General features: G+C 41.8%; 1 protein-coding gene across 1 annotated transcript; it reads right to left on the reverse strand.

The window, feature by feature from the left end:
* Positions 1–7,087: 7,087 nt before the first annotated feature.
* On the reverse strand, positions 7,088–12,883 carry cnmd (chondromodulin). The gene is made up of 7 exons (XM_079563062.1): positions 12,774–12,883; positions 12,233–12,376; positions 11,771–11,908; positions 11,530–11,643; positions 11,279–11,432; positions 9,399–9,583; positions 7,088–7,472 (listed from the first exon to the last, which is right to left on the reverse strand). Exons 1-7 carry the CDS (start codon positions 12,819–12,821, stop codon positions 7,242–7,244), a joined length of 1,014 nt encoding a protein of 337 aa, XP_079419188.1. The 5' UTR covers positions 12,822–12,883; the 3' UTR covers positions 7,088–7,241.
* Between the last annotated feature and the right edge of the window lie 3,101 nt (positions 12,884–15,984).

The following is a 15,984-nucleotide window of genomic DNA, read 5'->3' on the forward strand; positions in this document are numbered from 1 at the left end:
TCTTTTTTCTTCATAAACTTTGTCAGTGCTTCCCACAACTCTTTGGACAACTTGGGCTTTCATGTGGGAAGCCCCTTGACGTTGCTTTGTGGAGGAGCGCAGTGTGTTGCTTTCACACTTTGCAGATGAGAAGTCCTGGTTTGGTTTGCGCTTTGAGGCTATCTATAGTTTTCTTTTGGAGTACCTCACTAGAGGATGGCGACATTCTGGGGTGCATCATACGCTTGATTTAATATTGATTCTATTGACCCAGATGTAGCTTCAGTACATTTTTCATCACGTAGGAAAGCATTTAACATAAACATTGTGTCCATAGGTCCATAGGCATACATGAGTTGTTACTGGAATGTTGTTGTTTATTTCCTTAGATGCCCTTCCTTCAGCACTGGCTCTCAGCACAGTTATCATTTACCTCGTGTGGCCCTGTTCAATTCTGCTCGTCAGTTTTATTGTGTGCCAGCAATGTGTGACACCTTTGTAAATATTTTTCTCTTTCAAACCTTACACGTTCTTATGATTCTGGTCACTTGTGCGTAGCCCGCCATGTTGATTTCCATGTCGCACGAGTAGGTCACATTTCTGGTGAAAATACAAAAGACAGTGACATTTGTGCTGGCTCCCGAGTGCCTTAATTCTACTCCTACGCTCCACTGCACTGCTCGAAGTTGGCAAAACTTGCCACCAATAGCTTGACAACAACACGCCTGCTCCCAATGCAACTCTGACAAAGCTCCCAGACCGTAATGGGCAAGCAGCTGGAGTTCACTTAACAGCCATCAGCCTCAATAAAAAAGGCCTTTGCCAACTCCCACAGAGAGGCTTGCTTTGGTTTTGCATTGTGGTCGGAGTGGTTTATTATAGTATTCAAATGGACAGAAATGAAGAAAGTGTACATCTACTCTGACCCACTTTTATTAAGTACTCCAGCCTCTTATGAAGGATCGAAAAGCTACATCAATGACACACAAAACTATCAAACTAAAACATCTTGTTCATAATCAAACCCTCCAAGATTGTTTTCTCTACAGGAATAAACAGAAAAAATATATCGGAAATGAGAACTTGTCAAGTCCATTGTGCTATAAAAGAGTTTAGAGTTGTGTCATCACACTGCTCTGAATGTTCAGCTAGTGTCGGGGATTAGAGAGTAGTGTGTTGTATTAATAGCTTTCTGTGGCTCTTTTCTGTATTGTTTTGTCTCTTGTTATTCTGGACGCTGTTTGGCTCAATTTATAACAATTGCTCCTGGACTGTAGGCTATTGTTTTATTGATAGGTATGGAACACCACTTGGTTATTTGTGGTTCAGCACATGCAGTAATGCTTTTAGGTTATTAATGTAATGCTGAAGGGACATATGTTACTGCAGGCACAGGAGAACAGAGTTAAGTGCTGTCAAGGTAAGGTATAGTAGTTAGCTGGTCGTTGGAAAGTTGTGGCAACAATCAATTTCTATCCCTAACTATGTGACAAATTGATCTGACCACATTAGCATTACAGTTGATTGTATTTTGGTAAACAAGCCTGTGAAGTGAAGCCAACAGGATAACAAACCACAAGGCTCTCGGGGTTAATTGGTCAGTGATGTGACAGTCAACCCAGATGCTTGGCACCAATAACAAAGGAGAAAAGTAACAAGGGCGAGGAAATTATACATTATATTCTGATACATACAAACTGGTGCTGGCCACTAAAATAAGTCTATCATCAATTGTTCAGCTAAGGTTTTTGTAAAAGTTGTTGTGAGGTTATGTCAACTCTGAGGAGCACTGGATGTCTTTGAGAGCTAGCACTGCCTGGTCAAATGGTAATGCTTTACAAAAAAGGGTACATTTATTCATGCATAAATCTTGATGAATGCAGCATGAATTTATCATCAAATAACACGAGTTCATCAGGCTTTATTAGTAAATAATAATGTGCATTATGATTTCTGTGCAGGAGATACAGACCAAGCTTTCTATAAACTTACAGCTAAAATAAAAAAATCATTAGTTCACCATGAGTTCATAATAAATGTGGCCCTTAATAAAGCTTTTCCACTTATATAACTTCACTGATATGAACCCATGTTTTAAAAGAGCAATTGGAAAACAGAGAACTAAAATGAACTTCATTACTCCGGTTTCCCTTTCCACTAAAAACATGTACAACAGGTGAATCCTCCAGCCAGATGATATTGACCATCAGCCTGGCTTCACATCTTGAGATGGGACTCCGGGTGCTGCACTGTGGTCGCCCACTGCTCCTTACAGTTTGCCCCATGCAGCGGCATTGAAGGATGGGTCAAATGCAGAGGACAAATTTCCCTACGGGGACAATTAAGTACCTCACCTAACCTTACCTTACATTGCCTTACCTTACTTTACCTTACCTTCCCTTGCCTTGCTTTGCCTTGCCTTGCCTTGCCTTGCCTTGCCTTGCTTCTCCAACCTTGTGAGTGGTTGGTGGTGGTGGGAAGGGCTGATGGTGCAGATTGGTAGCCTCACTTCCATCAGTCTACCCCAGGGCAGTGTGGCCACAATAGCATGGAGCAAATTAATAATAATAACTAAAGTGAGAAACACTTTGAGAAACTTATGACACAGGCTTGTAAAGTGCAATGATTTAAGCAGTTAAATTATTATTTGTAATCATATTTTCTTGTTAAAGCACAGGAACGTATTGAACCTATAAACTCATAATAAACTAATTATTTAATTTTTGCTTTAAGTTTATACAAAGTTTGGTCCTCGCTCGTCTGCATCTTCAACACAATCATCATGATCATCAATGAGTTCATTGCCTTTATGAAGTATTTACTCTTGAAGCCTGATGAGCTTAAGTATTTGAGGATAAACTCATAATGATGAAACCTTATTATAAAGCGTTACCCATAAAGGAGTATGGCTCCTGGAGTTTTTGGTAAACAATCACTCTTAAATTTTGTGTCTAAGTCTTGCCCTCAGAGGAGTGTTTAATCAGCTCTTGAACCAGAGGAACATCAGGTTGACAAAGCCCCTTAGACGACAGGGAAACCTCTCGTCTAGAAGATAACGATTTGAATAATTGTGTGACTATGGAATATGCCTGGACTACCGAGGGACTTAGGCACCTTTCAACTTGTGTTGTTCATTTCAGACAATATAGAATAACATTTATAGGACCGTAGGCACAGACAAAGCATAAATTCAAGTAATGGTTTATTCACCATCTACCCAAGGGCTCAGGCTCCAGCAGCAACACCGTGCTAACTAGCTGCATCACTTTACCCTGACAGCATTTAGCCTTGTACATGTACCTTCACTAGCAAAAGCATCTGACAGTCGCTAAAGCTGTTTCATAGATGACTAATATATTTGTTACAAAGAAACTTAGAACTTATAAATATTCCACCAATGTATGTTAATGTTATGCAAATAATTTATTCGCCATTAGTTGAGTTTATGAATTATTAAATTTTGAATGCCATTATGGTGGTGATACGGGGAATTCATCAGGAATATTTTATATAAAGTTGATGGATCGAGTTGTAAATGTCGCATGCAGGTCAGCTAGTTTAATAAGTCATCATTGTGAGACCTGTGCTGTGTCATAAAGATAAGTGGCTTGCTTAAGTAAGTAAATCTCGACGACATGTGCCGCAGTGGAGTGGGTAACTGTCACACGTACACAGTGAGCTTAAAAAAAACACACACAAAAAAACAATGGCACGAGTCCCACTCTGTGTCCAATTTAGAGCGACATCTCTCCACAGGTCTGGGTTTGTGAGAGAGAGGACACCATGCAACCCTGTGCAATCTGCAGGAGAGAGCCTGCAGTGAGCACCGTAATTGAGTTACCAGGAGAATGGCTATAATGTTTCATTACAGAGACAGTGCCATTTACTGGATGCAGCCAGCCTCTACGGACAATATTTACAGGCTACAGCGAAATCAACAAGACAACCTCATCATATAATACCACCCGGTGTTTCATTAATGCTCATTTGGAGGTTGCATACTGAATAAGCATGGAAATATAAATGGATTGAAGCAGGGGGCCAAGTTGAGAGACCAGCAAATGGCAGCAGGAGTCAGGGTACTGGCGGGCAGTGCAGCGAGTGGTCACTCAAGCGTGGGATTAAAAAGCATTTAAGCCTTGTACCAGACCCCCCCCTCACCCAGCCATGTTATTCCTGACCAATTCAGACGATGAAGGAAAAAAGGCAGAGACGTGAGGTGCCTGTGTTGTTACTCCTGCAAAACTAAGTGTTACAGGTTTTCTCCACGCCAGCATCTATAAATGTATTGCAGTGCTTTCTTGCAGAAAAAAACATAATGAGATGAGCCTAAAAGGGTTTCTGTGTTCTGGTTAAGGTGCAAAATGGACTGTCACTACTATTTATTTCATTCATGTCCTGGATGTAATGGAAAACATGCAATCAAATGTAGGACACGGCTAGTGGAGTGGTTCACTTCACACTGCTATTCACACTTCTAATGCCTCCTGGGCAACAACGTGCAAATTTATGACAAGCTATTGACATATTTATGGGGAGAGCTAGTGAGTGCGCAGCCTTGATTAGCACACCAAATAAATCAGTGCTTCCTGAATGCATTGTGCCAGGGCCAGAAGGATGTAGGTAAAGCTTTTGATTCAGTGGTCACCTGGGCTCTCACTCTGGTGCTTGTTTTGATGGGGCATGATGAAAGCGCAGGTGGATGTGAGCTCTCCTCACCCTGGGCTGCCGTGGACTCAGTCTGTGCAGCACCATTAGCACTGGAGTGGAGGTTAGCCGAGTCTGCTGGGCACAGTGGGTCAGTGCTCACAAAGCTCTGTTTGTTCCCGGCCCGCAGGGCTCCCAGGGTGAGTCGGGCCCAGAGCGGACACAAACAAAAAGGCGCCAGTGTCTCACACACCCAAGCCGCCCTGAACACATTACTTTTCTTATTCTCCATGGGGCTACATTTCTCTTCGTCGAAGAGGAATGGCTAAGGGAAACACGTTTTTTAAAAAACAGGGCCTCGGGATAACTAAACGCCTGTTGTTCAGAGACATTTTTTGTTTAAATGCCATTTTGAGTTGTTGCTTGTGCTGCTGTTTTTTTTTCCACTTGTGTGTTTCATGTCCTTTTGTCTTTCTCAGACTTGGAGCTTTTTGTCTTGTGTGGCTATATCAACATATTGTTGAAGTGCCGACAGAAACAGGCATATATCATGCCATATTCAGATGCTACACGTCACATACACATGTATTATGCTGTGCGGCTGCACCCAATGCAAATCAGATTCAAAAATAAATGTCTGCGCTTCATTAATAATTCTCTGGTGCTCTTGTGTTGGTGCTGTCAGCCGATGACTTTTAGAGATGAAATAATGTTCAGGATAGTCTCTGAGCCGCTGTCAGGTCACACAGTCGGTGTTGTGCTGCAATCTGCAGTCCAAGTATAACTCCATTATTGAAGGGACTTTAAAATGGGAGCCGTGTGACACACAGCAGGATGATTTAGTTTAATGACCATAGCAGTGACAGCGCTGTGATGGAAATTGGACTCCCCCTGCAAATTTACATCACTTGAGGGTACTTGGGGCTCTTTTAGCGGCTGCACTCCAGAGCACGAGCCATCAGGAGGTCCTGGATATGTCATGCTTGTCACCTTCCTTTAAGTGCATCTGCAGACGTGGGAGAGGGATTAATATTATATAGCCTACGGAAGCACAGAGGCCGTCTTATCAGCACTGCAGATGTGATAAGCACCTCTACCCCCACGAAAACCAGCGACCATCTCTGAGCAAAGAGACAAGCATCTCTTTGTGTTGTGTTTCTCTCACACTGCTCTGTATCAATGGGGCTTCAGCGGCAATTTGCTGCAATTTCACATCTGTTGTAATTTCATGTGCCCGGATCACCCTCTGTGAAATCGTCTTGATCACAACACGGCTCCCTTTAATTATTTAGAAAGTTGGCACATGTCTTTAGAGATAGTAATCTGATTCTTTCTGATTTAGTCACATTCAGCAGTGCCTCGTAAGCCTCTATGATCAGAGTGGAACAGCTCTGATTTCTATGCTGTTTTTGTTGCCTCTGAAAACACGGGATTTACCCACACAGGAAAATGTTTATTTATTTAATAAAACGTCACTTTTCGTGAAATGTTTTCCATCACTGCCATGACACTCATCTCACATTAGTTCACATCAATGCAGATGTCAGTGTGCACAAATTGCATTGCCCTCAGACTGATTCTCAGCTGTGAATGGAAGTTATGGCAACCATCGCTGTCACTTCAGTTTTATCAGAAAAGCACCCAGTGGAACCATGGAAACAACATGTGACAGAAAAAACATCTACATCAAAGCTGCCATGTACTGTAATTAGATTTTATTGAAGCCAGCTCAGGCAGAAAAGGTGCTGGCTGCAGCGACACTGGATCTCTCCATACATTCCAGTACAGTGCATTAAGCCTCTGTGTTACATGACACAAATATAGTATATAGCTCAATGATAAATCTGCTGCTGCAAAGAGGTATTTGGCATTTATGTACTCTAATCTGACTATGCACAAGAAGTCGAACACGTCTGGGAAAGGGAAGTAAGTGGAAAGCTCTTGGTAATTCATTCACTTCAATCTGCGTATCATTCAGAAAGCACCTGCTTCCCATTTACAGTCAAATAAAGGCAGGATTTTATATACTGTATGCACTCAAGCCAAATGTTTTTGAGGGGTTTAAATTACATACGACTCACATGTTATCACATCTTATTTGCAAGATTCCACAAATACACCAACATAAAAAAACAATAGTCACAACAGTTCAATGTGAGGCAGCAAGACAAATAGAACATTTTAATAAAGGGCAGTAGCTTAGGAATCAGCACAGAACTGAATGAAATAAATGAAGAGATCTCTCTTTGTTTCACAAAAAGGAATGGCTAATAGCTTGTGTTCATGTGAAATAATGGTTGTCCATAAATGCCCACCACAAGAAATGAAGTTGTAAATATTTATTTATTTTTTGGTTTGTTCAAATACACTACTTTGAATCAGTATTATCCCTACAGTCATAATTATTTTTTACAAGGAAAATGTCACCCTTTCTATTCGAGGGCTGCATGAGCTCTTCTGATCTATAAAGGGGGCCGGGGCGGGGACACATTGAACTTTGGGGATGGCATTATTCATTTACGCTGGGACTAATTGCTGGCAGTTGAAATGACCTTGAGTCTCAAGAGTATTATGGCAAATTTGTCCATCCGATCCCTGACAAACACAACTCATCCCTACACCAGCCCCAGGATTCTTGCCACCCACCAGCGACACGGCATGATGACGCGGCAGGCCACCTGACAGCCCCTGTAGTGGTACGGCCACGGCCAGTGCCCATAGAGCGGCTCGCAGATCCTCTGGCAGTGAGTGTAGCCTCGTTGGCATTCGGCGCAGCAGATCCCCCGGTGGTCCAGCATGGGGTCAAAGGCCACGACGCCTTCTTCTTTGGCCCCTCCGCTCGGAGTCTGCCGAAAACACACCCTCGTAATACTGAGAGACAGATAGACATACAGCCCTCTAAGCATTTCTTTTGGGAGATACATCAGGAAGTGCGAAGCCTGCTGCCTGTCTGATGCATTTACATGTTCACATGATTCATGGTTCACAGCTACTTAGGGCCTGAGGCAGGTTGCACCCTGGATAATAGCCAGTAAACAATGAAAACTGAAATACACCCATTCAACCTTCTCCATTCTGATGCAGATATTTAAGATTCACTGTCTGTCTTGTCTGGTCTGGAGAGAAAAAAGAGAAGGCCACAGTTTCTTTCTTTTGCTTTGTGAATTCACTGTTGGTAGAACATGTTGGTAGTCTCGTGCAGTCTCGTGCTGAAACAAAACTGGGAAATGTGTGTGTTTTATTGGTATATATAGATACTTTTTTGCTGTATACTACTCTACTCTCCACAGCTCACCAATTGCTTTTTTCTATGTGACTTGTGTTGGTCCCAAGCCCATCTTAAAAAAAGAACGAAAAGAAAAAGTCAAGAAAGGTTTATGGAGTAAAAGATACAGGATAATGAAAGTCACGTATTGAGTCATGGTTGGGATAAAGGATAAATCAATAAGCCAAAGAGTTGTGATATTTCATTAGGTACTAAGTGCATTGTAACAGTATTGTCTCAAGGCCATAGGCATGTATTGCATTTCCAAGCCGTAGTCCAGATGCCGCACTGTGATGACCCTGAAAAAAGGAAAAGCCATAAGGAAGGATAAAATGTTAGTGCAGGTAGCAGATGCTCTCCTCCATGCAGCACGGGGGATGTCCCTTTATGTGGTTACCTATAGCTTCCAAAACCATTCTGTTTCTGCACTGGCCCATCTCAAAATCAAAACCTCCTGAGATCTTAAAAGAAAAAACAAAAAAAAAGCATGGTTTGATATTCACTTTATGCTTTGAAAGTACTACTCATTTAGAAAGTCTTTATACAAATCCATGCACATTTGCAATTCTAATGCCCCAACAAAACTTTCTCATCTGCTCCGAGATGTGAGCCTATTCTCTTAGGCTACATGAAAATTTATAAGTGGCAAGACTTTTTTTTTTCCCTTCCATTTTAGTCCACAAGTTCATGAAGTCAAAATGGCATCTGCTACCCCCAGTGACCTGTAGTTACACCCGCCAATACCATACCTACTCATAGCGACCGCCACCTCCGAAGCAACAGCTGCCACAGCTCCAGGTGCGCCTCAATGCTCACTTTAAACCACTGCTTGGCAGTACTCGCCGTATGAGTAGGTTTTCTTCTTGAGCAGTGGACCAACTTTTAACAGGTCAAAGAGTCCCTCACCCAACCCTCGGAGCACAATGAGCAGTTCCTGTCCCCTGGGCTCGGTAGGTCACGGCACAAACTTCAAGTACAGTGAGTTAGAACTAACAAGAACACGGCCTCCAAAAAACGCTCCGTTAATGCCCAGCCCTTTTCCACAGAGTACATTATTCACAAATCAATAGTGCTCTCACCATTCAGCCAGCCTTGATTTAGCCTGTGTTGAGTTAAGGAATCTTAGAACAAGTATGGATTACGAAACAAAGTCCAATCAAATGAATGCAGCTGGACATTTCTTGATTAGATGACCGACTGTTTTGGGAATCGCGGTTTAATTCTGCTATTAAGCCGTAAATTACCCAGACATGCTGACGGACATTTTGGGGCCTGAGGTAAGAAGGCTGTGAGGGGTCCCAACTGCGAATGAAGAAAATGAGTATATCGGTTTGTAAAATGCGAGGCAAATGTTAAAGCTAAACAAACAAAACAAAGCCTTCGTTCTTACTTGAAAGAAAAAAAAAAATCAGACACCTTGACTGTTGCTTTAAGTGCTGCCTTAGGCCTCGTGTTGATGAATTATCCAGCGTCTCAGAAACAGTGTTATGGATGCCGTAGCACTCACATGGTATGGGTTTTCGGGGTTGAATGCTGACCCGGCAGACTGCAGCCCATTGTCTTCCTGCTCTGCTCCGGCTCTGGGGGCTTCCTCCTCGGAGCCCCTCTCTCCTTTTGCAGCTGGCCCGGTCCGGCGCGCGTTAACCTGCCGCCCGGCTCTCTCCGCCTCCCTCCGGTGCCGCCGCACTCCATCTGTCAAAGCAGTCGCAAGAGGCGCAGGGTACTGGGTCAATATCCACAAGACGTTCCTCCCAGTGCAAGCCTTACATAGCCGGGACCGTCTCTAAGGCCTCCTGAATTATTCAATTAGCAGCAGTGATACCAGCCTGCACTTTTGCATATTTCACCATCATTCTTTTTTAATACAAGAGGCACGATTTTGACTGTATGTTCAAGATGTTCTGGCGGAGTTCGTGTCAAGACTTTATGGTGTACAAGAGTGTCAGAGAGGGTTGAGAACATGTCTGGATGTTGATGTTTGCTGTACTCAAATTGTGCTGAGCGAAAGTATTGCTACTTTGAAAGCATTGCTTATGTGCATTGAAATATAGAGGTAATAATGCAGTCCCTATGAATAATACAACAGCTAACAACAACTTCTCCTGTTCAAACTTCATCCACTAACTCTTCTTTTACTGCTATTACTATGACAACCACGGCTTTTGCAAGGTATAAAAATGGTTCCCTCTATACAGGAGACCCATTGCTTTGTCTTTGATTGGTCTTTTTGCCTTACTCGTTATAAAGTGTACTTGTAGTCGGTTCCATACAACTTAATAATCCATATACCTTTGGTTTATTACCTTGTAACTTAAGTCTTGTTTCCCATGCTCCTATAGTTCTGATTCTGAGTCATCTCTTTGTTATGGGACCCATGGCTCCATTAGGGACCTTTACCCTTAGCTGACATTAACTAGGGTGCAAAATTAAAATGATGGACCTTTTTTTTGTGACAAACTGAAAACAAAACATGTGTAACCGTATGCATAAGAAATTGGCAGCTGTTTCTGTTTTGTAAATACACTGGGATAGGCGCAATAAGTTTTAGCCTCTGCCTATACCATTTCAGACTTTATGTATACATATTTCCTCGAGTTATCTGTAAAATGTTTAAATGTCTGAATAAATTAAAGCAGTACTAAGTAACTGGTTTACCTTAACAAATCCTTTCTGTAGTCCCTCTGGGGGTAATACAAAGGTTATTAGGATGATTGGGGGTCTTTCACCTCCAACTGGTGTCTCTGGCCAGAAAATCACAATTGCAACTTTGCTGCCTCCGGGTCGGCGGCACAATACACACTAATGGAATCATGAAGAAGAAGCTAACAGGCTAACGGGCAAAGCTAACTGTGGGCTAGTGCCACTTAAACAGTATCAGCCATATACATATACATATACATATACATATATATATATATATATATATATATATATATATATATATATATATATATATATATATATATATACATACATACACAATATCCCTCTCTCCCTTTGTCTTTTCTAGTGGAGCACACTGAGACAAAGGGAAAACTTCACAGAGAGGACCCACCAGGCCTGGGAATCACACCATCGACATGAGATTAAAGACAACTAGCTGCTGTCCCTTTAAAAGTGTTGAGACTGTACCCTTTGATTCCACTTTTGTCTGTGTAGAGACTCAATATGAGCATATTTTTGTTATTGAATGAGTGCCAGCATTTGATTTTTAGTAGTGATGATTTGCTGGGGCCAAGGATATAAACAACTTATTTGATAGTTCTTACCTGTTTCATGTCACAATGTTTACTTGTACTAGAATTGAAAGCCTCAGAAATGTTCTATTCAACTGGCTTTCATAAATATTTTTAATGACTGCAGAAGTGATGAAGGAAAGAAGGTAACCTTGTGGGTCAGCTGGTTGGAGCCAGTAGATGGGCAGATCTTCGCAGAGACTGACAATCTTTTTGCTCAGGACCTTGGTGTCTTTCAGTGGTTGATCCATCACCACCCATGTCATGATGTCCTCCTCCGATCGCACCGGCAAAATTTCATCTCTCTGCATAGCACAAAGGCGCAGAGCTTTCCTTGAAATGTTCAAAAGAAACACAAAATAGCAACAATGTGCCTGTGTTTGTGTGCGTGTGAATAAATACCGGGTCAGGCGTCAGTAGCTCTCTGTTCTCAGTTTCCACGTCTGGCAGGTTGTCTTTGATTTGGGATTTTATATAGCACTTGTCTCCACCAAAGAAGCGGATCCCGGTTATTCCCTGTTCCAAATCACAGAGATGCCATGTTTACACTCAGGGCTGCGCGACTTTGCTCAGCACACACAAAGTCTCGTCAAGCGGAGAGAGAAAAAGAAAAAAAAACAGGAACAAGGACAAACTCACTCACACTTTGAAAGTCGTGGATCTCCAACGCTTCAGCCCCGTCTCCTGCTTTAAATCTCTCTAGGTTATTGTCAGAATCAATTTCGGCCGATGCCTCCCTCAGCTCCCCATTGATGTTCATACTGTAGCGCACATTGTAAACCTGCAGGCGCTCAAAGGGAGGTGTGGAAATGACTGGTTAGTTTTTTAAAAGTCACTCATGAGATAACATGAAAACAACAAACAATATGTGTGTAATGTAAGCTCATTAGACCCCAAGATAAAACAAATACTTAAAACGTCTCTTATGATTTGGCTGTAATGCAATTTGTATGGCGAAATTAAGCACGCGTTTACACACTGTAACTTTAGTGATTATGGTAATCCATATAATTATGATCATTAATCAGACTCGGCTGCAATTAACGTACACTGTATCTCATGTAGAGATCTGCATGTAATATCCTTCATTACAGATAAAGCTTACGGTTCTGTCGGTGACCTTCCAGAAGAACAAAGCGGCCACAGATGCACATAACAATAAAACAGCCGTGAGGACAAGAGCCAGGGCACCGAACCTCAGGAGAGGGCTGAGCACGCCGGAGGGCCGACTCGGGCTGGACATGTAGACCTTTAAGAGAAAGCAAATATATATTAGTACTGCGCTCAGGCTCCCAAACAAATCTCAATGGTTAAAGAATCCTCTGTGAAAAAGACTAAGATAACAAACACTACAGCAAATCTGAATGCGCACAAAACAGAAAAGGTAGTGAAGAATTATAATCATCATAGATCATTTAAACACAACATAAAAACATGACATCTTGTCATTTACACTCATTATAGACATACAGCATATCAGAGTCAGCTCATTTGCTTTGCCTTCCAAACCGTATCCAACAATCTTGTGTGTGTGTGGAAAGTTAGCGCTTGTCAGGTAATTGACATCTTATCCACAGCTCACTAAAACTTTTGCGCCGGAACAATAACGCAACAAAGTGCATTTGTAAATAAAGCGTGTTACTTACTGGAATAGGATGTTGAAAACAGTTCACTTTGTCTGCAGGCTCTCTCATGGCGGCCAGTGCAATTCCTCCTCTTCACTCTGATGCCTCTGTCAGATCCAGGTTAAGCTCGGAGGCCTCCAGGCACTAATGTGAGAATGACGTACACTTGATGCAACACATTCTTCATATAAATGTTACCTGTGGCGTTTCATTGGGAATTAATGGGTGGCTGAAGCAAGATGACCATCCTCCCGGTAAGTGCTTTAGAAGCAGGGGGTGAGGCAGACTCTGTTGCCGTGTCGACCAAACCCATCCATCAGTACAGTCAATGTTTGAAACTCACGTCAACAAACCCAAATCACAATTCTTGGTTTGTAGGACTATTGAAGTTTTGTGTTTGGGGGGGAGTTTGAAAGTTTCATCATGAAAATTGAACATGTTTTCAGAAACCCACTTGTTTATCGCTGAAAATCCAATTCATTATTCAATATATAGAAAGGATATGAAGACTGAAGAGCGGGATACATAATTTATGGAGGTATCCAGTGGTGAGATTGCAGATTACGGTTTCACCCTGGCATTCGTTCTGGTCGATAAACCTGAGAGAGATAGGTCTTATTTTTGCCTGAGTAGATTCAACCTTTCACCTTACCGAAGGACATTGACAAGCGAGAGCCTCACGAAAAACACACCTCAACAATGGAACTGTGTAGATAAACAGTAATCTCTTTGACTTGTAAAAAAATGTAGAGATTCAAAGACATGAATGTACACTAAATCTCCAGAGGTCCTTTATGTGCTTCACAACAATTCTTAAAAATGTATCTAAAATTGAAGCTATTCTACAGAACATACCCGGTTACATTTTACTGCTTCACAAAAGCTGAAACTGTTGTAAACTACATCAAATATGGTCCTCATGATCAACTGGACACAGTCATGGGAGCAATATTGTTCTTGACTGTGGGAGTGGCAGCAAAACTGACAAATAGACAAAAACTTCTGATGTCTTTCTCCAGCTTTACATGTCACTTTTTCTTCGACTAACACATACAATATGCGTTGTTTAAATGCAATCACGCACCACTGTTTGTCTTACTGTTTTGACAGAGCTCCGTTTTGTTCAGCCGCATGCTTCTGAGTTTTACACTGTGTGCCTGTATTATTTATGAAGCAGATTCCAGTGTCATGTTGACTTTTTAGATGTTTTATCAAGTGGCTTGTTTTGAAGAAGCCAGCGTTGTGCTTCTTGACATTTTACTAAAGTGTTATATGGAGTTTGCTGTACTTTTATCTTGTTCAGTTACTGTAAAATGTCCTCAAGCTGTGCTGTGCACTGAAAAGAAACTTTCAGTGGTAGAAAGTACAATATTGGGAGAAAGTAGCAGTACTAATAGTACTCATAGTACTAATAGTACTACTACTATCGGGCTATAAAAAGATCAGCACCTGGATTTATCTGGTTATTATGAGGTTCTGGCTGTTGGTCAGGCCGAGGTTCAGTAACACTATGGGCTCGATCTTGTGTTTCAAAACGCAGACTATAGCATAACATTTTGCGCTGAGCAGGAGCCACTTTGTTATCTTGCAGCTCCAGACTCAGTGCATTTAAGTGGGAAGTACGTTGGGTGGAGAAACGCTTTTTCCTCCAACCATACTCCGTGGAAGAGAGAGGGGTTGTGGGGGAGTGGGGGGTGAACATTTGTTTAGCGTTTACGACCAGGCTGATCCGAGCCACAGCAGGACTGGCATAGACTACATTTCTTTCTCTCAAGACATGAACATTGTTTAGCTCTCGATGGGGTTAATAACCTGTTTAATTTGACCTGTGAGAGCCTAAGGCATAAGGAAGAACACAAGACAGTGCGATGTAAACGAGGAAATGAATGTCAGCAGTGCTCCCATCAGAGCAGTCATCTCCTCCTCTTGCAGCTCATAGCTCCTGTGCACCCTGTCCGCCAGGCACAAGATCTGGCCCATTGTGCGCAAACAATGAGACTATCAGAACATTTTGAATGACCAGTTTATTCCATCAGTGGATTTCTATTGGTCCAGACGAGACTGTCATCTTGCATGTGTGCAGCTGTTGACTCATGTGACTGCATTCAGTGGTTAAAGGGCGTCACCTTTAAAAAAGAAGGCGACTGAGGCACTGCTTCACCTTTGCAGCCTCATCAGCTTCTCCATCTTTACATTGCATGCCTCATGTACTTAATTCAGCATTTGAGCAACATCCTTTTTAAGCTCTCACAGAACAAATTACAGAATTTATCCCACCATGAGTTAGACACTGTCTGTGTCCCAAGAGAGAGAGAGAATATACTGGCAGTGCGGGGATATCCACATGGCAGAAACGTGATTCAAACAAAAGCGCATGTCCACCCCACACCAAAAACTAGACATGATGTTAAAATATATATATTTTCAACTACTATTTTCCCCCCCGAAAAGGTGGGTGGGACGATATCTATAGAAGTTGAACTTTGTATTTAGGTTCACTTTGCTTTTACTCAGGTACTAGATTTTGTAAACAGTAGTGTATTAGATCCATTTGCACTTTTTTCATGTCTAAATCTACTTTAATAATTATAAAGAGTTCTATTTATGCGAAATGTTCCAAATAGCAAAGGCTGTACCATGATGCCAACCTTCTCTTGAAAAGACTTCCCATTATGAGCCGACTTTGTATTTTCTTTCCGAAACGGTGAGTTTTGTGAATTGGCTACATGAGATCCGGTCAAGGTTACTTGCTTCTTATAATAACTAAGACGAAAACTCACTGTAGGAATAAAATGGATTCAAATGTGACATGCTGCTGTTGCTTGGAAACAGATGGAAGCACATTTTTGGGATAATTGCCACGCTGCAGAGCAATCAGAAAGGTGACGAGATCCTTTGACCAGAGTTAACAACATTGTGTACCATGGAAAGAATGGACTTTGACACGGGCTTATGCTTGCTGTCAATTTTGCCGTGAATGTAAAGAAAAACAGGAAAAACTAGTAGGTTTTATTTCTTGAGGATTAAGAGGATTTGCAGATGCATTCGGTCGGTTAAATTAGGTTATTGTGTAGGACAATAGGGAGTTAACAAGAAGCTTGGACACCCACACATTTACTGATCAGGCAAAACATTATGAAAGCGAGCTTATTATTATTTTTACTTTTCTTTTTTCAATGCCAAAATGTGTTGCATCTGTCATTGGGAAGTTAACATGATGATTAGATTTGGG

Source organism: Gobius niger (genome assembly GCF_951799975.1).
Source record: "Gobius niger genome assembly, chromosome: 9".
Classification (NCBI taxonomy): domain Eukaryota; kingdom Metazoa; phylum Chordata; class Actinopteri; order Gobiiformes; family Gobiidae; genus Gobius; species Gobius niger.